The 25,357-nt window shown below is 42.9% G+C and overlaps 1 protein-coding gene across 1 annotated transcript in view; it reads right to left on the bottom strand.

Annotated features, from left to right (window-relative positions):
* The window catches only part of piezo2b (piezo-type mechanosensitive ion channel component 2b), a 202,797-nt gene that overhangs the window by 105,973 nt on the left and 71,467 nt on the right, over window positions 1-25,357 (bottom strand). Inside the window, exons 5-8 of the mRNA XM_080726880.1 lie at window positions 20,563-20,725; window positions 14,653-14,923; window positions 12,402-12,615; window positions 4,029-4,200 (exon numbers count right to left, since the gene is read on the bottom strand). Of these exons, the coding sequence (XP_080583006.1) occupies window positions 4,029-4,200; window positions 12,402-12,615; window positions 14,653-14,923; window positions 20,563-20,725 (820 nt within the window). The remainder of the gene's footprint in view (window positions 1-4,028; window positions 4,201-12,401; window positions 12,616-14,652; window positions 14,924-20,562; window positions 20,726-25,357) is intronic.

The raw sequence follows: 25,357 nt of genomic DNA, 5'->3' as shown, positions 1-25,357 counted from the left end.
ATTATGTCCTTTTAAATGTCATCCCTTTTTCAGAAGCTAAATTCATGAAACTATTAACTTATTCTCTGCTACGTGACGAGTTTGACGCTGTGAATCATTGGCCCGCTTGTATAGTCGGCCCACTGGGCATATGTCCGGTATGCCAGATGCCCAGTCACCCCTGTGCACAGGCATGGGTTTAAATGTCTAATCTTGTAATAACCAACAGAGGGCGCAAGTACTGCGTTCAGTGGATCTGTGAGTCAACTTGGTGACGTCACCAATAATAGTGCGACCTGATATAAATAACAAGGCGCAAGTTGAGTGCCAACTTGCCCAACCACATACAGGTACATACAGACAGCACCGAACAGCACCGATCACAGTACTTGCGCATTCTGCTGGCCCACAAATAGGCCATATATGGCTGTGAGTGCGCAAGGCGCAAGTTGGCACCTCAACAGAGTGCAGTCTAGTTTCTCGTTTGCATCTTGAGCTAAAAGGTTTGAGAACCACAGGTATATTCTGTACTCTCTCTGCCAAGCCGGACGGAGTCGGACTGCGAGGGATCCAAAGATTTCAAACCCCTAGAGTCCGCGGTGGTGTACACTGGACTGGTCATTGAGCCCTGGGCCACTGGCTTGGTTGTCAAAATTACACTTTGTTCTGAGCCAGCTGCTTTTGTAAAGCCTTATCTTTAATATTGATCGAATCTGTCAGGTTGGGATTTACGTCAAAATCATTCATTGTTATTATTGTCTTCAAAAGTGTAAGAGAAGATGGGGAAAAAGACAATACACCACAGACACACACGCGCGCGCGCGCACACACACGCACGTGTACACACACCTCCCTGAGGAGAGATCAATAATGCATACAGCCCCAGCAGCTCCATCGACAGCTCTATAAAAACTCTAATCTATAACTCTATTACAGGAGAGAAAAGATAGGGATCTACCGGTCCGTGACCTTAGAATACAGGGGTCTTCTTAATAGTTCAGTGTACGGTAGCTGCTCTCTCAGACCCCACATAACCTCTAATGTCCAACAAGATTTCTACGCAAGCTTGAGCACATGGCAAAGGTGTAGTTATACCTACTCCTCCCACAGTTTTGGTGGCACACAGTTGGGCCCTATGTAAAATCGTCCGGGAATCGATTCTTTAAGAGATACGTTACATAGTTTAAATTACTAGAAGCTGGGCCGCCCTTCGGGCGGCCCAGCGTCTAGTCGGCGACCTGGCCAACTCGGGAACTATGTAAATAGGGAATGAATGCCCCGCCCTTTAATGCAAATCCCATTATACTGTTGTCATAGGACCCGTTTTGACCATCTGTGTCCATTTATGCCCATATATGGAGATATCTGTATCTGTCTGTCTGTCGGCGTCCATTTTATGTCCATATATGGAGATCACTGCAGATATAGTTCTGGGTCCATTTTATGCCCATATATGCCCATATATGGAGTTATCTGTCTATCTGCGTCCATTTTATGCCCATATATGGAGATCTCTGTATCTGTCTGTCTGTGTCCCTTTTATCCCCATTATGGAGATCTCTGTATCTGTCTGTGCCTCCGACTGTGTTGCAGACACATGTGCTGGTTCCCCCTTTAATGCAAACCCCATTATACCTGTTGTCATAGGACCCGTTTTGACCATCTGTTTGCCTGTGTCCATTTATGCCCATATATGGAGTATCTGTCTGTGCCTCCGACTGTGTTGCAGACACAGTGCCGGTTCCCCCTTTAATGCAAACCCCATTATACCTGTTGTCATAGGACCCGTTTTGACCATCTGTTTGCCTGTGTCCATTTATGCCCATATATGGAGATATCTGTATCTGTCTGTCTGCGTCCACTTTATGCCCATATATGGAGATCTTTGACCATCTGTTTGCCTGTGTCCATTTATGTCCATATATGGAGATATATGTATCTGTCTGTCTGCATCCATTTTATGCCCATATATGGAGATCTATGCAGACACAGTGCCAGTTCCGGAAAATGCTGATGTCAGACATCAGAATCCGAACCTGGGGTTTGCATTAAAGGGGGAACCGGCACTGTGTCTGCAACACAGTCGGAGGCACAGACAGATACAGAGATCTCCATAATGGGAATAAAGGGACACAGACAAACAGATGGAGGAGGAGACAAACTTAATGCAAACCCCATTATACCTGTTGTCATAGGACCCGTTTTGACCATCTGTTTGCCTGTGTCCATTTATGCCCATATATGGAGATATCTGTATCTGTCTGTCTGCGTCCACTTTATGCCCATATATGGAGATCTTTCACCATCTGTTTGCCTGTGTCCATTTATGCCCATATATGGAGATATCTGTATCTGTCTGTCTGCATCCATTTTATGCCCATATATGGAGATCTATGCAGACACAGTGTCAGTTCCGGAAAATCCTGATGTCAGACATCAGAATCCGAACCTTTCGTGCTGGTTACAGAAAATCGTGTATCGGGTCGGGTCGAGGCCGAGCACTGCACTACCTGCTGTGGTGGGGAACGCGTGTGCCGAATTTGAAATAGGGAATGAATGCCCCACCCTTTAATGCAAACCCCATGAATGCCCCACCCTTTAATGCAAACCCCAATATACCTGTTGTCATAGGACCCGTTTTGACCATCTGTTTGCCTTTGTCCACTTATGCCCATATATGAAGATCTCTGGACACACAGTACCGGTTGCGGAAAACTCTGATGTCAGACATCAGCTCCGCATACAGGCATTCATTTTATTCCCATATATGGAGAACGCGCGTGCCGGTGGGACGAACGGTTCTCGAGATATGCGGATTACATACATACACACTCACAGAGATTTTTTGTTGACTCATGTGGCGTACGTGATGTCAGAGCCTTTTATGAGGTGATGTCACAAATCTCACAATGAGTCAGCGCTTGCACCGATTTCCGCCCCTGTATCTGCCCATATGCCCATATATGGAGATCTCTGTATCAGTCTGTGTCCCTTTTATGCCTATATACGGAGATATCTGTCTATATATGCCCATATACTGTATGGAGATCTCTGTATCTGCCCATATACCCATATATGGAGTTCTCAGTCTTATGCCCATATACGGAGATATCTGTCGGTTCGAGGCAAGGCCCGGCACTGCAGTGATGTCACAATGAGTCAGCGCTTGCGCCCGGCACTGCAGTGATGTCACAATGACCGATTTTGCGCCGATTTCCTCCGGAACAGCCTGATGTCAACAATCAGCCCCGCATAAGGAGATTCCGAACGTTTCGCGCCGGTTAGGGAAAACCGCGCGTCGGGTCGGGTCGAGGCCCGGCACTGCACTCCGTGCCGCGGCGGGGAGCGCGCGTGCCGAATCTGAAGCCGGTGGGACGAACGGTTCTCGAGATACGCGGATTACAAACACACACGCAGAGACTTCTCGCATTTATAGATAGATACCGGTATATACATTTATTCGTGAATTGATTTTCTCTATTAACTTTAATTAATATTTAAAAATTCCCAAATATGAAGATGACTGACATCATACAGTAGATGTCTGACATCACAGACCACATTAGACTGACACAGTATGTCCATATTGTCGTTGTCGGGTGGAAACCTTGTATCTCCAAGTTTTCGCAAAGTAAAGCCCTGCTTCATCATACAAGGCCGTCGCACAAAAGTAGTGAAAACAGCAGATCTACAAGCACACAACGCCTCGCACCGCGAGGCGTTGTGTGCTTGTAGATCGTCTGTTTTCACTAGTTTAAATCATTTTTAAACCGATAAATGCTAAACGAACGGTTTTGGACATACAAGGTTTTCACCCGACAACGACGATATACATACAGTACATATACATGGGCATAAAAGGGACAAGGACTGACACAGTGAATGGGGAAAATCCAAAATGGTAAGATGAAATTCATTTGTGTTCAAGTGTGACTCGCATCACGGCAAGTGTGGTTGCCGTGACGCGAGTCACACTTGCAACTGAATTTCATCTTACGGACAGACAGACAGACAGACAGACAGACAGACAGACAGACAGACGTCCTCACTGGCTGGTCGATGGGTTCTTGCAGCCAGAGACGGATCAGCGTGGCCAGAGTGTAGTAGAGCAGCAGCAGCATGATGGGGTTGACAAAGTGGTGCCACCGTAGGTTAGGATTCACCACAAGCTTCCACGTCCTGAGGCAGTCAGTCTGAGCAATGGTGGAGATCCCAAACACACTGTGAGGAGACAGACAGAGAGAGACCATGTTAACCACTTAAACTCTCTGAAATCCACTTAAACACTTCAGTCTTAGTAAAACGGACCATTACTTCCAATTTACACCAAATCTCTTAACCAAGAATAGCAGATCAGCTATTTTGGGGTGAATATTCCCCCAGGGAAAGGGATGCTGGGGTTCAGGTGGCTAATGCAGTGGATCTGGGGTTCTCAAGCATTTTCAGACGTGGATTTTTATGCCAAAAACGTGCCAATCCACACGCTCACAAAGCATCGCCAAAGCTGCACAAAGCATCGCCATGCGACACGTTGTGATCTTGTAGATTGGTTCTTTTCGAATAGCCTAAACCTAAATATAAAAAAGGGTTAAAGGCATTAAGCTGTTCCTCATTTTGCTGGGGACCACCTGGAACCCCCTCACAGACCCCTGGGGATCCCCAGACCCCATATTGAGAACCAGTGCAGTAAATGCACAAAGCCACAATCACTGCTCTTATACTAAAGAACATCACACACATGAATTTTGCTCCACACCAAAAATACTGTAGCAGCATGAGCAACTCTCAAAAAACCTAGAAACTATACCAACATTATTACTCTGAACCATCTTTGACAAATAGTCAGTTCTCAACCTCAACCAGAGAATGTGCAAGTACAAGTCGAATCATAGACCTTTTTCACAGCAGCCAACATATTGACATAAATAGTTGTGTAATGTTACTCACTTCCTTCACAGGTGTTACTAATGATAATAATTAAGTTTGCATTCCATTCAGGTCAAACAGAGTCAGGGTGCTGCTATTGTGCATGTTGAATTGGCTCACTGGAAAGGCTCTGCTAAATGGAACACAGCCTTAGAAGAAAGTAACATACAGTAAGGCACAGTCCAACATACACAGTACGCAGTATCTGAAGGGGAGTATAGCCAACACATGCCAAGGAGTGGAAAGCATCAATTACCCATGTTATCTTGGGTCTCAGTTCATAGGAGTGGTTGTCTCTCACTGAACTAAAACTACCACCGAAAAGCCCTAGCCCTAGAATAGCTGTGACATTACCTACAGTTCTTCTGTTTCAAGTACACTACACAGCCATAGATCACTCACTCCCATGCCCTCCCGCCATTAAAAGTTGTGGCGCTCTGTGTGCAGACTGCACTCACCCAATAATTCATTGCTGTTACTTGGGGTCAAATATTGTCCTCTGGTTTCATATCCTCTTAAAAGTTCTGGCAGAAAAGGTGTGTTTAGTCAAATACTGTAGGCTATATCCACTTTCCCACAAGCTGCACACGTACCACATTCTCCTACCCAACAGGTGATTACTGGACTGAACATTTATTTTTTTGTAAATCCACAACAGCTAAAACTTAGTATTGGACATAATTATAGGTTTCCACCTGACAGAATGACAATTTGAAAACTTCCTTTGGTGAGAACATACAGTATACTTATGTGGCACAACAATTGACAGGTGTGATTAATTACACCAAACCCAATCGCAACACACTGATTTAGAACCCGATTCGATATCATTTTTATTGATTTAGCAATTGTTATATTGCTTGATTCTACTTGAAAACAGCTAGCCTATAGGCTGCAATGAGAGTAACACAATGTCACTAATTACTAATATGACTTGTTGTGGAGGTACTGTGCATACAGTACTGTATGTAGGGCGCATATCATTTGAAAATGCAGGATTCGGTGCTAGGACTGGGATTGGGTAGTTACACGGTGTGTCTGTCACTGTGTACGAATGTCTTTTGTAAACAACACACAACATAGACTAAAGTGGAGCCTTAACCTTACCTTTTTATCATTTGAACGACTTGATCTGAAGTCATCCGACAGAGGGATAAGACTGAGAAAGTGCCTTGTACAATATAGCATAGTGGACCATGGAAGGTCCATCTACAGTACAAAACTAATTATCGATTTCAGAAACAATGCCAGGATGGATGCAGTAATCATAGAGGAAATGCGCACAGTAATACTTCTGAAAGGCCTACAGCAGTCTCATCCTTTCATTGAACTCTTAAAACACCTTTGTACACACACAGGTTTTAAAGCTTTACATTTAGCCCATTATCTCCACCAGGCCAAAGTGTGGGGATGATTATGTTTTCACCTGTGTGTGCGCGCGCGCGCGTGTGTGCGTGCATGCGTACGTGCATGTGTGTGAATCCAGAGCTGATAAACATGTACAGCATCTTACCGATATATCGGTATTCCATATACTGTAAATTGGTTATATGTGGCTTGCAAAGTTTGTGGGAGTAGCCCATGTTACAAGATAATCAGCTAAATCACTTTGTACCATCAGGGGTGGCAGAAATGTGACAGATATCATTGTTTGTTGAAACATGATTCTTTTAAAACCCAAATTAGGCATACCGGTACATGATCTCAAGAGTCATACAAGCACTGCACCTTTTCGATATTCCATTCTGTCTGCCTGTAATTGGCTTGAAAAATATATGAGCTTGCTCAGGACCTTACAGCTGCAATCCACAACATAAACAGACCCATAGCTAGGCCACGCGGCCTGGTGGAAATATGATCATATGCACCTTTCTAGTTCTCACCATTTTCTATGGTCTTGCGTACCTGTTTTAATTAATATCTGCTATTTTATATATTGTTTCTGTCGGGTGGAAACCTCCTGTTACTTTTCAGGATTCAAATATTCAAAAATAGCAAAAGTAGCAGATCTACAAGCTCGAAACACGGCCAAGCTTTTGTATATGTGCTACTTTTGATGCTTTTGTGTGACACTGTGACTGTGTAGTATCAAGTGGGGGAGATTTAGAGATGAAGAGCTGCTACTGAAACCGGTGTCGACATTCTGTTCAATGCTACGGCACTAAACGCTGACTAACTCTCCTTAACAAACTGGAAAATGTGAACTGGCGTCTCAGCCAGTAGCACATGTGTGCGACACCGACTGAAAGGATGTGAGATGACGACGCTTCCTCTCCGCTAAAACAAAGAAGGTCGTGTACTGTACAGGAACTGTACCAAGGACAGCCACTGTTGGACAACCTTCAGAGGCAGAGAGTATGCCATGTAGAAGAGGCCACGCCCCCTCCTGACACGCCACTTCCTGAACGGCTTCTCCTCCAGCAGCTGGTGGAGGTCACGTGACTCGGGGAGTTCCATTGTGAGGCGGTGGCGGCCAGGGTTGCCATGTCCGCTTATTATAAGCGACCTGTGGGCTTATTTTGGGGCCCTATTTTCATTGACCTGGTTGCTTGTTTTTCTCTCGCAGAATCGGGCAACGGTGGCGGCGGCGCGTCAGGAAGCGAGGTGGAAGCCAGGCGTCTCAACACTCTCACTCAACGCCGGCCCTCGTGGCAAGGCCACGCCACTGTCAACAGCCACAATTAGGGCAAAGCCACTGAAACCGGCCCTATTGTTCAATAAGGGACCAAATGTATTTACGGCGTGGAGTTTTCCTTCGTGGAGTTTTCCTTCTTGAGCATGAGCAGCCCGGGGTGTTGCGGAATAGGAAACATGGGATGCTGGGAGGGAGGGAAGGCTACTTTTATCGACAGATTGCGCCGAGGAAGACAGAAATACCTCAGAGCAGAAATACCTCAGAGCAGTGGAAAAGTGGACGTTAACATACTGTACATAGAGGAAGAGAGCAGACGCTGACATAGAAGGCCTATTCATCTAATGAGCCATCAGATAGGAATCACCCACATGGAAGTGTAAACGTTCCAGAGTTAGCCTTAAAGAGGAGCTACTATGTTAAGAAACATGTTATAGGGCTGTTACCTGTCTGCCTAACGCACGCACGCACGCACGCAAACATAAATATAGCAAGCACCTTCCTTCAAGCACCTACTGCACATACTTTGCCATTTGTCTTTATTCTGCTTACTATTGTTTATATTCTTAACAAATTGATTTCTTACTGTTGTTATTGCTGCTACAATGTTGAGGAACCAAAACCAAAGATTTGTACTATTGTCCTAATACAGTATATGAGATTTAACAATAAAACAAATCTTACATCTTAAACATTATTAGAGACTAAGAGGCGTCTTAGAATATATTTTTCCTAATCATTATCTGCAGTATTTTCAAAATTAAGTGCCAGCATGAGAGTAACCCATTACAGTAACTCCGAACGAGTTTGTTTTCCGATGGCCGACTTGTCAATGCAACACAGTAATCAGTGTTTATCAGCGATGCCATCTCGCCCATCTAGCAGGAGGTTGGGAGTAGGGGACCAGCAGGGTTTATCCAAGGCAGTCTAAAGCTATACATAGACATAATGGCATTGGTCCTGACACACTGCAGCACGGCTTTCAAATGAGAGCCCATAAAATCAATAAGGCTCCACAAACGCCAAGGGCACAGGGGGAGGGAGAGGGAGAGAGAAAGAGAGAGAGAGAGAGAGAGAGAGAGAGAGAGAGAGAGAGAGAGAGAAGAGAGAGAGAGAGAGAAGAGAGAGAGAGGGGCAACAGTCAGGAAAACTATGGTGTGAGTTAAAAAAAAGCACAATGAACCACAGAGGCAGCTCCAGGGGGGGCTAGAGGGGGCTTTAGCCCCCCCTGATGAAGGCTTAGCACCCCCTAAGCCCCCCCCCCCCCCCCCCCCCCCCCACCACCCCACAAACCCAATACTGATGAAAAATATTTAAGGAATAAATAAATAAAATGTATATGAATATGTGAAAGACAATTGACAGACTTCAATGTAAACCATACTATAAAATCATACTTTTTATGCTGGAAAGCATCTTCAGCCTCACAAAAACCCTATCCAATCACCTACAGTCCTCAGATTTGGAGCTGGAAACTGCCAATGATCTGGTCTGTTCAGTTATCCATAACCTAGGTGCGAGTGAATCACGTTTGTTATATTAGTACTATTCATTATTGTTTGTTAGCCCCCACTCTAAAAAAGCCAGCTCCCCCATAGCCCCCCAAGTCACAATTCTCTGGAGCCACCACTGATGAACCATCATTGTACGTTTTGTAAAAATGTGGCACAATTCAGAAACAAGCACGTACCGTAAGAGACAGGGACACTTCGATATCGTCGTTGTCGGGTGGAAACCTTGTTTGTCCAAAACCGTTCGTTTTGTATTTATCATTTTGAAAATGATTTAAACTAGTGAAAATAGACGGTCTACAAGCACACAACGCCTTGCGGTGCGAGGCTTGTAGATCTGCTATTGTACGACAGTCTTGTGTGATGAAGCAGGGCTTTATTTTATGAAATTTTCTACCCGACTGTGACGACATGTATATATACTGGGCTGACCTGACCGGGAGGCAAACCGGGGACCCTCTGATTACCAGACGGTCTCTCTATCCAGTAAAAAAAAAAAAAAAAAATGTTTTGTACTGTAAAAAAAATTGTAAAGACAGACTGAACACCCATCAGAGTAGTTTATACTAGTTGTTTGGCCTCTGTTAAAAAAAACATACAACAGTATGTATTAAAATTCATGTTGATTGGGTTACTGCCAAATACTGAATGGACATTAGTTTATTCCTTTTTTTGAGAGTGGTACTTATCTTTCCTGGCTGCAATTTCATGCTTCTGTGGATTTGTTATTAGAGTTTTGTGTGTAGCATCATCTCTAGCCTCTATTTGTAACATGCCAGAATTTACACCCTCGTTATTCCGTATCCTGCTAAGGCAGAAGAGACCCATCTGTAAACACAGGGGCGTCACACTGGGGGGGAAAGTGGGACTGAGTTACTAGGGCCCAAGGTGGAGGGGCCTTAATTATTTTATACTTTAGCTATTGAAAAATAGCAGATATACAAGCTCACAGCGCGGCACCGAGTGCCGCGCTGCGAGCTTGTAGATCTGCTATTTTTGAAAAGACGTGAAAATGTGGGCAATAGTCATATTTATAGTGTCAAAAATATTCAAAAATATTCAAAGACCTGCACAAATTTTCACGATTTTTCAAAAATAGCAGATCTACAAGCTCGCAGTGCAGCGCTGTGAGCTTGTATATCTGCTATTTTTCAATGGTTAAAGCACAAAATAATGCATAATAATGCGTTCCCACTCATGAGGTACCCAGGGCCCAGAATTTGGTGTGACACCCCTGTGTAAACACAACACTGTGTAGTGGTATCAAAGCCTAGTTTTCAGCGCACGTTTGCTGAAAATAGTCAGCGTACGAGCTGACAGGGCGTCGTGTTGCAACACATCGTGAGCTTGTAGACCAGTCTTTAGTTGCTTGCTATCAGTGGTGTAAAGTAACAAAGAACATGTACTGTACTTCTGTGCAATTTTGAGGTATTTTTTACTTTACTGGAGTATTTCCAATGTTCAATAGTTCAATGCATTTCAGCCCTACATACATTAATCGATTTGAAAATTGCGTCGCAATGCGACACATTGTGAACTTGTAGATTTCCTTTTTTCAAAAATATTTGTATACATTTTATGAAAACTGAAATGGGACATTGTGCATAATGAGTACTTTCTACTTTTGGTACTTTAAAGTATATTTTGATACCAAAACTGTTGTACTGTTACTCAAGTAAAGTTTGAATGGTAACATATCGTTACGTCGAACACCCTTTAGTCCGACCACCAAAACCTAACCTTAACCCTAACCCTAACCTCAGTAAAACTATGCCTAAGCCTAACCCTAACCCTAACCCTAACCTCAGTAACCGTGACGCGGGTGATTATCTAACCTGCCGACGCTGGTGAGTGATTATCTAACCTGTCGACGCTGTTCGACCCAAAGGGAGTTCGACCTATCGGGCAGTCCCCGTTTGAATTCCGGACTTTTACTGTACTTCTAGTATTTCTAAGTATTTCTATATTGCAGAGTACTTTGTCCACCACTGCTTGCTTTCCAAGAACATGTTCTTCACACAGAGCATGGACAAGCATGACTGTTGTTTTCCAGTGCCCAGTTGTCGCTAAACTCTAGCCATTGTGTTTAACCACCAACGCCACAAACGGCTCCGCTCTCATGCATAATATAACAACACCACTATCCTGGCCCTCTCTTATGCTGATGAATGGTAGGGAGAGTGATGCATGGACACACCAGCTGCGTTTGCCTTTTTCTTGTTGTTTTTAACAATGATAAATATTTATTGGTGTTTTAAACAAGCCTGCTTTGAGTTTCGCATATCCCCGAGCTAAAACGTCTAGGATTTGTCATCTCATTGAGCAATGTGTTGCAGTTATGCAATAACATAAAAAACATTGCTCTGATGTCCTGTCCCATTACTGTATGTACTTGTGTTACTATTTGTTGACTATTAGTTGTCACCATAACTATATTAATATACATTTTCTTACATTTTGTAACTTACATTTATTACATTTCATTTTTAAATACAGTACATGGGCAAATGTTGCCTAATGTATGTGTCATCACAAAGGATAAAGATAAAGGTTAAAGATAAAATTCAGGGACATTTACTGCGATCAAATACTGAAGTATAGATCACTAGAATGATTGCTCCAACAGCTAACTTGGGTATTAGTTTAGTTTACTTTAGTTTGTTTTGCTTTAGTTTAGTTTAGTGTAAACTATAACTACAATTTCTTGTTTTATAATTGTACATGTACCATTTGTTGTATTGTGCAACTAACCCGAAAGCTTCTGGAAGGATCCTGTATATCAACAGCAATATGCACTGTTAAAAGTGTCAGATGCTGAGGCCCTGAACCCTACAAACCTGTGACAGCTCATAACTTTTCCTTTCTCAGAAAGATATCGGGGAACGGTCATGTGATATCTAGTGCTGAAAAATAACTAAAACATATTGGATAGCGCTCACTGTAAAGCTAGGAACGAACAGAACGTTCAGAAGGTGACGAGGAGAACTTTAGACGGAACTGGGGTTGAAGATTCGTATTGTTTCTTCTGGACAAAAAAGAGAATCAAAACAAAAATCTGACTCTGCTAAAATAGGGAGATATTTCTGTATAAAAAAATGGAAAAAGGTAGCACATGTCCAATTTCAGGTCAAGGAAGACAATACTCGGCAGAGAGACTTCTTCAGAGCGCTCAGGCTCTGTGCCAAAACGCTTTAGCGTTTGTCTGTCGCGATGTGCTAAATATTTCACATTATTTCGGAATATGCTGGATATTAGATTTAGCAGCCCAACGAGAATCCCACGGTTGAAGTGCGACCTCCTTCTCCAACTTACTGTAACTGGCAATAAAAGTGATTACAGCTGGTATATCTGACCTGATGTAGCCGTCATCTGGCGAGATGGCCTCCTGGAAGAACTGGAACTGGTACAGGTAGAGGACGACGAGGTGGCCGGCGCTGAAGATGGCCATCAACACACACATGCAGCTGAAGATCAGCCTGTCGATGGTCCGGCAGAAAGACCACCAGGTGCACAGGAACAGGAAGGTGAAGAAGTAGACGGCCGAGGTCAGCGATGGCAGCATGATGCCTGGTGATGCACATTATGTACAGTAGATACAGCTTTACATGATGTTGTAGATGCACATTATGTAGATACAGCTTTACATGATGCTGTAGATGAACATTATGTAGATACAGCTTTACATGATGCTGTAGATGAACATTATGTAGATACAGCTTTACATGATGTTGTAGATGCACATTATGTAGATACAGCTTTACATGATGCTGTAGATGAACATTATGTAGATACAGCTTTACATGATGCTGTAGATGAACATTATGTAGATACAGCTTTACATGATGCTGTAGATGCACATATCGTCGCTGTCTGGTGGAAACCTTGTACCGGTATGTCCAAAACCGTTTTTTTATTGTTTTAAAAATGAGTTGAAGTAGAGAAAATAGCTGATCTACAAGTACACAACGCCTCGCGATGCAAGGCATTGTGTGCTTGTAGATCGGCTATTTTCACTACTTTTGCGTGACACTTTTGTATGATGTAGTAGGGCTTTAATTTACTAAAAGACATACACATTTGAAACTTGGAGATACAAGGTTTCTGCCCGACAGTGATGATATGTACTGTTGTTGTTTCCTGTTGAGATTGGCAGATTTCGCCCAGGTTTTTTCCTCTCACTCACGTCACTCAGCAACGATATAAAAAGAAAATAAACAAAAATAAAACAATTCACAGGAGGCAAGCAGTGATCACCCCATGATGTTCACTGTAATGTTTCAAATGCACTGCTTTTTTAGAGTAAAAAAGAAAAAAGACCTGTGTGACATGTGTGATCTTGGCAGGTTGCCCCAGGAAATGTGCCAATCTCAACAGGAAACTACGGTAGATGTAGCTTAACATGATTCTGCTAGCATGATGCTGTATATGCACATATATAGATACAGATGTACAGATAAAAAAAATAGAATATTGTGTAAAAAAGCAGCAGATGCCATAGCGTCATCATTAACTGTGGAAACTTCACACTGGACTTCAAGCAACTCTGACTTCAGAAGGTTGACATTGCTATATTATAAATCCTTGTTTTGAGTAGTCTTGTGTAATAATATTTGAATGATTGTCATGAGCTGTATGCCATAAAAATCTAAATTAAAGGAAAAAACGCTTTTGAATATTTCACTGCATGCATACACAAAGTACAATATCTAGAATATATGAAAGTTTCGGAATTACGGAAAATAATGAACTTTTCCACATTTTTTAGATGAATCTGTACATGATTCTACTAGTATGACGTCAGTAGGTGCACATGATACTACAGATAGAGATTTACTGTACATGGCACTGCTTGTATGATGCCTGTAGATGCACACGTGTAGATACAGCTTTACATGACGCTGCTAGCATGATGCTATAGATGCACTGACTATGACCCTTCTTGCATAATGCTGTAGAGGCACATGCATAACTACTGATTTACAAGACAATGGTAACCTAAACATTAAAACAGTCAGAGAGTACTCTTCATGCTTTAACAGACAGGTAAAATATCATGACTAGGGCATTCACCAAATATTCGAATATCAAAGTCACTATTCGACGTTGTTCACCGAAGTCGAATATTCACTTGTGTTTATTTTTTTGTATTCCCTTTACGAAATATATAGTTTATAAAGCTTGGCTAGATAGGAAGTCATAAGAATGAGTTGTCAATACCCCTGGTGGAAGAATTTGTTAATGCTCTATACCAGGGGTTCTCAAACCTTTTTAGGCCGTGACCCCCAAAATAAACATATTTGAACTTGGGACCCCCACCCTGACAAGCACTTGGAATTGTGGGAATTACATTTAACTCGGTTCCGCAGATAAATATTGTGAAAATAGCAGATCTACATGCTCACTGCTAACGTGAGGCGTTGTGAGCATGTAGATCGGCTATTTTCACAATGTTCGCCTCTTGCTTACTTAATATTTGATAGTTTGGCCAGTTTGGTTAGTCCTGTCGAATATTCGACTATTCGAATACATAGCCAAAAAACTGAACCAAAAGGTTCTGTCCTCCACTCCCACTGAAAGAGGAGTTTTTACAATGGAGCCACTGACCGGTCAGACCCAGCAGGGTGGTGACCACCACCTGTCCCGCCGTGGTGATCAGGTTGCCGATGATCTCCTTCACTCTGGACGCCACGCTGGCCACCAGCCGCAGCACCTTCATCTTGGTGCTCTCCACCGCCTCCTCCTCCTCCTCCTCCTCCTCTTCCTCCTCTTCGTCCAGATCCTCGGCCTCCTCGTCCTCCCCAGCCTCGTACCCGGCCTCGTAGTCCTCCTCCAGCAGGATGTTGTCGTCCAGGCTCAGCTTCTCCCCCTCCTCCTCCTCCTCCTCCTCCTCCTTGGGGAGAGCATAGATTAGATAGATACCTTTATTATCCCACGGGGGAAATTCAGTTGCCCAGAGGCAGCACAGCAGTTAAGGTTACAAGTTACAGAGAAGTAAGAAAAAGAAAAAGAGTACTGTAGTGTACAGTCCAAAGAGCAAGCACAAAAAAAGATAAATAAAACATAAAGTGTCGAAAGCTATTGCAAAAAAAAGAAGAATAATTCATGGGTTGCATTTGTAGTCCTAAACCGGCCATATTGAGGACCAACACAGGTGTTCAATTTGTCTGATTGGCATAGAACCAATGTTCTACGTTAATCAAAACACCTGTGTTGGTCCTCAAAATGGCTGGTGTAGGACTACAAATGCAACCCATGAATATATACATAAAGTGACCACGAAACATTCAACGCTCATAAGTGACACGTCACACACCCAAAAAAGCTATACTCAAAGCATAACTTAACAAACAGTGCCAAACAAAAAAAGTGCACATAACAGTCACTGCTAGTCAATGCAGTCATGCAACACAAGTATCACACCACCATATCAACACCGCAATAGTACACAGTACAACCAACACAACCCAATAGTGCAGGGCCAGAAAATAAGTGACCAAAGTCAGTGCAAATAAGTCAAGAATATATATATATATATTCTTTTCTTTTTTTAAGCAATAATGGGAGCCACAGCAAGAAGCCACAGCAACCCTCTCAGGGAAAAGTATGTTAGAGGTCAGAGTCAGTACAACTTTTGTTCCAGTAGTGCAAGGTAACAGTTGTCCTAGGTAAGATTGATGTCACATCATGACAAGCATGTCAGTTGGTTAGCACTTATATCAGGGGTTATCCCTAACAGTGGGTCGGGACCCATTGGTGGTGGGTCACGGACCACTTTTTATATGGGTCATGACTCGAGTAAAAATCCCATTTTCTTTATCTACTTATGAACTAATGGAATTTAAGAAATAACATACTGCAGTAGTGAGAATAGCCGATCTACAAGCTCACAACGCGGCACGAAGCCAGGCCTTGTGCGCTTTTAGATCTGCTATGCTATTTTCACTAGTTTGTGTCCCGGGCAAACGTCTGATCTCTCTTTTGGGTCTCGATCTGAAAAGTTTGGGAACCACTGACTTCACAGAGATGGTTCATTCTAAGGATTCGTTTGGAGATGGTTACGTATAGGCACAGGATTGGTGTGGTAATGGTTAGGGTAAGGATCTAGGACAGCGATTCCCAATCTGTGGGCAGATAACTGGCAAAATACTAAGATTTTAATGATAAAATGTAATAATAATGTCATGGTACTACTTTCTTAAAATCTACCAAAAATTGATCACTGATAAATCGATTGATTGATCATTAAAATAAATGCGGCCCGCCAATCTGACGGGGTGCGAAAACTTTTGAAGATTTTCAAGTGGATCCTGTTCCAGAAAAATGGTTGAGAACCACTGGTCTATAGGACGAGGGCTGCTAACTGAGATTGCACTTGGTTCAGCTGCACTGACACTCGCCAGGGTGGGCATTGTGTTACTATCCCTGGCCTGTGCCCTTTCTAATGCCCACTGCTGTACCATTTCAATATGCACTGATTAATGGTGCTCTGCCTGTTGGCAGAACTGTCCTTGGTGCTGAAACCTTTTACGGTGGCCTACAGGTGATTTTGTGCTTCAGCCCTAGCAGAAAACCTTGTATGTCCAAAACCGTTTGTTTTGCATTTATCGTTTTAGAAATGATTTAAACTAGTGAAAACAGCCGATCGACAAGCACACAACGCCTCGCACCGCGAGGCGTTGTGTGCTTGTAGATCTGCTGTTTTCACTACTTTTGTGCGACAGCCTTGTATGATGAAGCAGGGCTTTACTTGCGAAAGAACGTACATATTTGAAACTTGGAGATACGAGGTTTCCACCCGACAACGACGATAATAATCAACATCTGGTGTCAGGTGGAAACCTTGTATGTCCAAAACCATTGCTTTTCACTAAATGGGGCAAAAGTACCTGTGTTCCAGTAGTTCTTCTGTAGTCATTATTTAGTCACAAGCTCTTGTTATTATTTTCCATTGGTTCAATATTCATAAAACCCACATGGCCATAACCACTTTCACTTTCACCACAAAAATAAATGAATTGTGGAAATAAGGTAGCACTATCTACAAACTCACAAACGTCTCGTGAAGTGTAGCTATATAAGCTTGTAGATCAGCTATTTTTGCTACTTTCGCACTACACTCTTGTATGACGAAGAAGGGCATTCATTTACAAAAAGACAAAAAGACATCACAAAAGGTGACATACTGTACTGTGTGAAGATACAAGGTTTCTGCCCGACAGAAATGATTTTGGTAATGTTAAGGTCTTTGCACACTGCTGCGTTTTTCGTGCCGAATATCAGAGTGAATTTCCGAGCGCGTAAAAAAAAGAAAATCAACCTCACATTATGTCAATCACGTTTGCACACTGCCACCCGTTTCGTATTTATTTTCGGACCAGGGTTGATTTTTTCTGATTTTCGCAGCTGTCACACTGAGTCCCTTGCTCTCCCTCTATTTCCCCTCTCTCTCCCTGGCCTATGGATTTCGGATTTCCAAAACGCAACGAAAACACACAGTGTAGTGTGCAACCAGCTTTACAGTACATGGACTGTGAAGGTGATTGCACACTGCACTGCGTGTTTTCGTTGCGTTTTGGAAATCCGAAATCCTCGAAAGCATTTTTCAGGCCAAGGAGAGAGAGAGAAGAGAGAGAGAGCAATGGACCCAGTGGTGACAGTTGCGAAAAATCGGAAAAAATCAACCCTGGTCCGAAAATAAATATGAAACGGGTGGCAGTGTGCAAACGTGATTGACATAACGTGAGGTTGATTTTTTTATTCACGCGCTCCAAAATTCACCCCGATATTTGGCCTGAAAAACGCAGCAGTGTGCAAAGACCTTAAGTACCCTACTGTAGCTAGTCTCTCACTTGTAGCTCCTCAACTGCGTTTCCCTGCACTTTACTGTTTTTGTGTTGTTAACAAACACCCTCCCCTGTCCTTTAGGTACCGGTACAGTAACATATAAATATATATACATAAATATAGCTACCGGTATCTATACATTCTAGGAATCTCAGTATGTATAGTATGTCTGTCTGTTTGGCCTAGTACGCATATCGTGAGAACTGTTCCTCCAATCAACGTTACACTTAAGGTCGTTGCACACTGCTGCGTTTTTCGGGCCGAATATCGGAGTGAATTTCTGAGCGCGTAAGTACAATAAAATCAACCTAACGTTATGTCAATCACGTCTGCACACTGCCGCCCGTTTCGTATTTATTTTCGGACCAGGGTTGATCTTTATCGATTTTCGCAACTGTCAACACTGGGTCCCTTGCTCTCTCTCTTCTCTCCCTCTCTCCTTGACCTGAAAAATGCTTTAGAGGATTTCGAGTTTCCAAAACGCAACGACAAAACACAGTGCAGTGTGCAACCAGATTTAGAATTCCCGAGGACCCAAAAGAGTACAGTGTCCACTGTCCATTGTGAAGTTGATAGGACGCGTGGTGCAAGCGGCACTTGCAGGGGCCAAGCAATCCACCGTCTCCAAACAGCCATGCGTTCCAAGCGGCCGCACGCTATAAATTGGCATGACCCTTGACAACGCTGAAAGCAGCAGTACCGGGAGCCAAGCAATGTGCTCGTTCTGAGCGGCCACGCCCCGAACAGGGGGCGGCATTACACTACACTATGTGACATTTATGAAGAAAAACTGTTGTTTTATGTTACTTGTAGAACCAGAGTGTTTGGTTTTTGCCCCCTTTAGATAATGCCAGGAGTGTGTATGTCAAATACATAACAAGTTATAGAAATCTGAGTCAAAACATTCAAACCACACTGATCTGGCACGCCAAACTTTTAAACAGTTGACTATTTCCTATTAGGGTCTAAATCAAACACCCTACAGACAGAGATGGAAAAACAGAAGAACAACAACAAGGATAATGACGATCTCGTGCGCGTATCAATGAAGGGGAACCGTGCCATCTGGGCCAGTAGGAGTGCCACAGTCGGGAGTGAAAAGTGAATGTGGATTTAATTAGCAGAGAGTCGTTAACAGGACAGTAACGGCGTGCCAAGGGACTGGGGTTAGGAGGAGGAGGAGGGGGGAGAACAGGGCTGGGTTCCAGGTCATCACCACTGCAAGAACACTCCTGGGGAGCACACTCTGTTCTCCCCATATTTCCCAGATCTTTTATGAAGCATGGGAGGGAAGCTTTCATGCTGTCAATGAACGGGCCATTGCACAAAACATGACTGGGAGGTGAGGTGAAGTCAGGTCAGTATAATAGAGAGATGGGAGAAACAGAGAAGAGAGAGAGATGGAACGAGGAAGAGGAGGAGGAGAGAGAAAGAGAGACAGACAGACTGAAATACAGTGATGGAGGCCGGACGGGCGGATGGACGGATGGACAGAAATAAGTAGACAGCGATACATTAAACATACATACAGAGCACTTACCCGCACACGACAAACAGACACACATTTAGAGGTAGAAGCAAACAGACAGACAGACAGACAGACAGACAGACAGACAGACAGACAGACAGACAGAGAGTTTTCATTGTGGTTTGTGTGTCCAGTGGTGGAATAACTAAGTATATGTACTTAAGTACTGTGCTTAAGAACAGTTTTTAGGTTACTTTTTACTTTACTGGAGCTCACAACGCGTCGCATCGTGTTGTGAGCTTGTAGATCTGCTATTTTCAAAACATTTTAGTACTTCTGCTTGTGGTACTTTTTTGTGTGTGTGTAATCTCGACAGCATTGCAAATGTGGGCGAACCTCAATGCTCTTTTCGAGAATAAATAAAGGTTTCAATCAATCGATATTTTGATACCAATACTTTTGTACTTTTTCTCAAGTCAAATCATACCCTGATGAAGACATAATGTCGAAACGTTGGTAATTTATAAATAAAGTTTATTGCATCGTGGCTGTGAGTTGTGTGACCTGCCAACCTCCTGTTCTTTCCTACTTTTACTCAAGTAACATGTTTAACACGGGCCACTGTTTGTGTGTACTACTGAAATGCAGTGTTGTTTTTGACAGCAAATTTTTATTTAGTTTTAGTCATAGTCTTTTGAATAAAATGTCATTTAGTTTTAGACATGATTTAGTCACCTGAAAAGTTTTAGTTTTAGTCTAGTTTTAAGGCGACTAAATATCATAAGATTTTAGGCGACTAAATCTACAGTTGATTTTTGGCAGGCCTTGATGGCATCGTAATGACTGATTTTACACTTGGTTGCGTGCTGAAAATAGCCGATCTACAAGCTCACAACACGTCGTGCTGCAACGCGTTGTGAGCTTGCAGATCTGCTATTTTCAGCACGCAACACCTGAGAGCAACCAAACATAAAATGACTATCTTCTCCACCAGCCCCTCCCCAACATTTTAGTCTAGTTTTTATTTTGTTGACGAAATTGTCAATATATGTAGTCTTAGTTTTAGTCATCACAGCTTAGTTTTTATTTGGTTTTTATTAAGTTTTCGTCTGTGAAAAAAACGCAGTCGACAAACATTTTTTTGTCATAGTTTTAGTCGACAAAATCAACACTGCTGAGAAGTCAACAAAAATGAAGGCCACCTGCTCTTCGGGTTGGAAGTCGGCGTTGTACTGGGCCATGTCCTCGGCCGGCCTCTTCTGCACCAGGCTGCGACACAGCAGCCAGGTGGCCAGGCCGGCCACGAACATGCCGATGTCCGGGATGAAGACGCGGATGCCATTCCCAGCGTCCGCACCGATCACACTGGAGAGACAAGACCAGACAGAAGACACACAGAGAGAGAGAGAGGACATGCTACGTTACTGAAAATATATCTTTTTTTTTTTTACAATGTCGGTTTACAACAGAACTAAGAATGACTTTGACTGCTGTTGAAAAACAGCAGTTGTGGGGCACGGTGGTGCAGTGGTTAGCACTTCGCCTCACAGTTAGAAGGTCCTGGGTTCGTTTCCCGCCGGGGAAAGCCGTGGGTGCTGGGGGCGTGTTCCTCCACCCGCGTCATCAGCACCCACACCCTAGGTGGGGTTGGCGATAGGGCCTTTCTGTGGTGAGTTTGCATGTTCTCCCCGTGTCTCCTTGGGCATAGGCCCTCACACAAAAACATGCAGTAGTCCTGGTTTCTATACTACCTCCCCCTAGCCAGCCAGGTGCTCCCCAATGTCCCCTGGCGCGGCAGGGGGAGAGCGGAAACCAGGGCTACAGGTTAGGTAGTCACTGGGTGAGAAAAATGGGTTGCAAAAACGTGGGATAAAAAACATTTAAAAAAAAAAAGAAAAACAGCAGTTGTCCATTGGAGTCACTTGTCAATCTAGAATTATAAACCAACGCTACAGGGGTGTTTTATTTACCTATAAAAGTCATTTTGGTTGGAGATGAATGAATCCCTTAATACTGTATACTGTATACTTAGTGAACCAGGTTCCCACAGGTATGTTTTCCTCTACAACCAAATCTCTTCTGGGAAAATAGCTGATCTACAAGTTCGAGAGCGCTTCTGGTCGTTACGAGTTGTGAGCTTGTAGATCGGGTATTTTTGTGGAATGTTCTCCCCAGAACAGTGGCGTGGTTCAAACTGTGAAGACGGTTACATAAGATTACAACCATAGACGTTTGGAACAATTACTACTGTAAACACCGCCCGTTTCACTGGGTGCATGCATGGGAATTCTTTTAATATGGTGTTACGTCTTTCAACTTTTATACGGGGGTTCCGCCCTTTTTCCACATCAAGCTCACATGTATCAAACACGTAACTCTAATGTATGCCCATTAAATTAGTGAAATTCCACCAAAACAACATAAATGGAACGGCTATAAGAAAATGTCTGAAAAAAAAAAACATGTTTATTCATTTTAAGTTGGAAAGGTTTGTACAAACATGCGTAAAAGCAATTCAAATGCACAACTGTAAAACAAAGAAAGCCCCCCTCTCTTATATCAATAAAATGGACCTGTTCTATGGCAGAACACTCATTACCCTATACTTCGTTGAACCATTGGTCCGCCGGGGGTCTGTACTTGGTCCCCTCCCTTTTCCTCTCCAAACCACTTTGGCGAAAATAGCCGACACGTTGTGAGCTAAAATATCTGTTATTTTCTGCAAATGTTTGTCTCTTTTCCCTGAACGTTGGCCTATTCATGTGGTTGATCAAGTAAAATGGGATATCGTTTTGACTTTTCAACGGCTATACAGTACAGTAGTAACGTGACCAACGCTTTTGGATATTGCTCTTTGATTAGTGTTACAAGTAATCACAAAAGTAATTAAAATCCTTATACAGGAAATTAAACCGAGGTGGTGTAGAGCAGTTGCCTGGTTACAGACCCTGTATCTGTCAATTCAGGCTGAGTGTCAGGCTAGTAAAGCAGGGGTCTTCAACGTTTTCAGGCCAAGGACCCCTTAGTTGAGAGAGAGATGAAGCAGGGACCCCCAGATTCTATATACCGTAGTTTAATCGTTTGACAGCACAATCATTAGTGTATTTTGGATTCATGTCAATTTGTGTTATCAGATATGTAACCACTTGAACCGTCAATACTTAATAAACTTGACCTTTCACTCTGTACTTAGTCTGCTCTTTTTTCCCCTCTACACCAAACCTCTTCTACAAGCTCACAACGCCTCGCAACACGAGGGGTTGTGAGCTTGTAGATCTGCTATTTTTTACTACAGTTCTCAGAATATGGACACTACGGTTCAAGATTTGGAGGACCCCCTGTAGTAACTCTGAGGACCCCCTAGGGGTCCCGGACCCCCTGTTGAAGACCCCTGGTGTACAGACAATAATTGCTAGGACTGCTGCAGGTGCAAACGGTTCATTCTGCCGCCTGTGTCGCCTGAGGACAGGTTTTATGATGTGCTGTGATTGGACTTGTGATTAAAATAAACGAGAATCATCCTCAAAATGGCTTACAGACTCGCTTTTAAAAATACATCCTCTAAAAGCATCCAAACCCGATGTCTATTTTGTTTTTTTACAACAATCTATCCTGTTATATGCCCCCAAAAAGTGTTTTCTCTTTAATTCACGCTGAGCTCCGAATAGAACCCAGTAACAATAAACAAAACAGGTGGGGTGTTTATGTGACGTAGGTTTGCCGGAGCGAACGCTGAGCAAATGTTGACTGTAGTTCGCACAGCAGTAAACCGAATGGTCTGCCTTCAAAGGAACTGGCCCATCGCAGTCTGGCCCGCGAGTCGATATGTGGCTCGTAAAAGTTAACAAGTTGAAAACCCGGCGCTAATCAACACAATGGAAAACGCACACTCAGATAAATGGTCCGTTGTGTTGGCTCCTGTTGACTGGCTTAATCTAATCAAGGCCGTCTGTTTCCATACTGTAAGGTTGCTGCTTTATGGATGGGAATAAGCTCTGTGAATCACGTTCTCACATGGGCAAGCCAGAGAAACTTATGACACCTACACTACACTTTTACTCTTCATAACCCAAGACTTAAAGCCCAAACCGATATATCTCTCTGGCAAATATGTTGTTGACCATTATTTGTCCTTTTTGACAACTAGGGCTGTCACGATTATGACATTTTACATGACGATTGTCTCTCAAATAATTGCGATTAACGATTTGGCTTGTAGGCTTTGAAGTTGCACATGGCAGATATGACACATAACCTAAATATACAAAGAAATGAAGGACATATTTCACAACTTTACAGTTTAAAAAGAACATTGATAGTGGAAATAGCCGATCTACAAGCTCACAACGCGCCGCATCGCGACGCGTTGTGAGCTTGTAGATCTGCTATTTCCACTATTTTTAATTAAACAAATATATAAGAAAATGTTTCAACATGTAGCCGAAACGATTATGACGATTATGAAAAATAATCGTGATTATGTCAAATGATTGTGATTAGACGATTATGTAATAATAGTGACAGCCCTATTGACAACTGCATCGATATCTTCAATTATACAACCGGTGTGTTCCAGTTATATTAACCAGGATTCTAAGAATAATATTGCAATAACTCTAGCACAAGACCCCTAGCTAGAAACATCTTGGTAATGTCTGGCTACATCGCTGAGGGCAAAAGTAATTATAGTAAATAAATTCAAAACCAATAAATGGACAGAAAGGCCACAAAATAATTCATAACCATTCTGTACACATGATGTGATTTAGCTTTAGTCCTGTGTGGGTCAACAAGCATGTGGAAAACCTGCTTTAGATCTGAGGGGAAATGAGTGGTTGGGTGAAATCAGTCATGCAGTCGGGCTTATTATGTGGGCACCTAGCATTGCACAAGTGTCGCAGTGCATAAAGAGGAATCCACACGCACAACCAAGAAAACACCCCCTCTCTCATCAATTATCTTTCTATTTTTAACTGTTTTTACTGGTGGACCCCATTTATTTCTTTTTACTGACGTTTTGCTCTAATAAAGCCTGATCTGTTGTTTGTAATCGCCTTTGAGAACCCAGAAAAGCTATCCATAAATGTGATGTATTTATATAAATAATTATTAAATTGATCTATATCTATATCATCACAGAACACTGTGAATAATCAACTGAAATATGACATTGTTTGAAAACCTTTAATGTTTAAAACCTTTAACCACTTAAACCCTACTTCATTGATCGGGGTCCCACTCACCCCCCAGTCCTTGGCCCCTCCTCTTTTCCCTGTATGCCAAATCTCAAATTGAAGATCTACAAGCTCACAGCACATCACGCTGTGAGCTTATGTATTATGTTTTTGCCAAATGTTCGCTTATTATGACATGCCAAGGAAAAGACGCGTAGGCCTAGGGTTCATGTGGCTAAATGCACACACAGGCAACCACAGAATATGTTCATATAAGCATTTTACACATGATCTAATTTAACGGTCCCATGTGCTATCGAGGGACAAACAACCAAGTGGAAAGCTGGTTTAAATCTTAAGAGGAAATGAGTGGTGAGTCATGCCGCGGTTATAATGTGGGCACCTCGCAGCACAGCAGAAAGTTCTGATGGATTAGATGCAGAAGGCTCCAATATGGCTATATCAGAAGCACCTTCCTCCTCCTCTCTCTCTCTCTCTCTCTCTCTCTCTCTCTCTATACAGATTAGATCTGCAGTCATCTGCTATAAGCCATCATCATGGCAGCTTCTTGCATCTTGTTCTCATATGGATCAAAGTGATGGAATCCCTCCAAGCGCTGGCCACTGCCCGAGCCAGAGCGACATCTTTAGAACTCCTATATTCCGCTCATTATCGCTTCAGAAAATCACACTAACGCTGGGCAAGTGAAGGGGAATGCCTCCGCTCTGCTGAAAGGCCACAGGGGTAATTACTGTGAGTATCAATCATCTCAGACAAAATGTATAAATAAAATAAAAATCTGGTTCAGTACTCTGAAGTATCC

The sequence above is a fragment of the Nannobrachium achirus genome (genome assembly GCF_963921795.1).
Source record: "Nannobrachium achirus genome assembly, chromosome: 5".
Classification (NCBI taxonomy): Eukaryota; Metazoa; Chordata; class Actinopteri; order Myctophiformes; family Myctophidae; genus Nannobrachium; species Nannobrachium achirus.
Note: the sequence above shows the minus strand (reverse complement) of the source record. Positions and strands in the feature narration are given on the sequence as shown.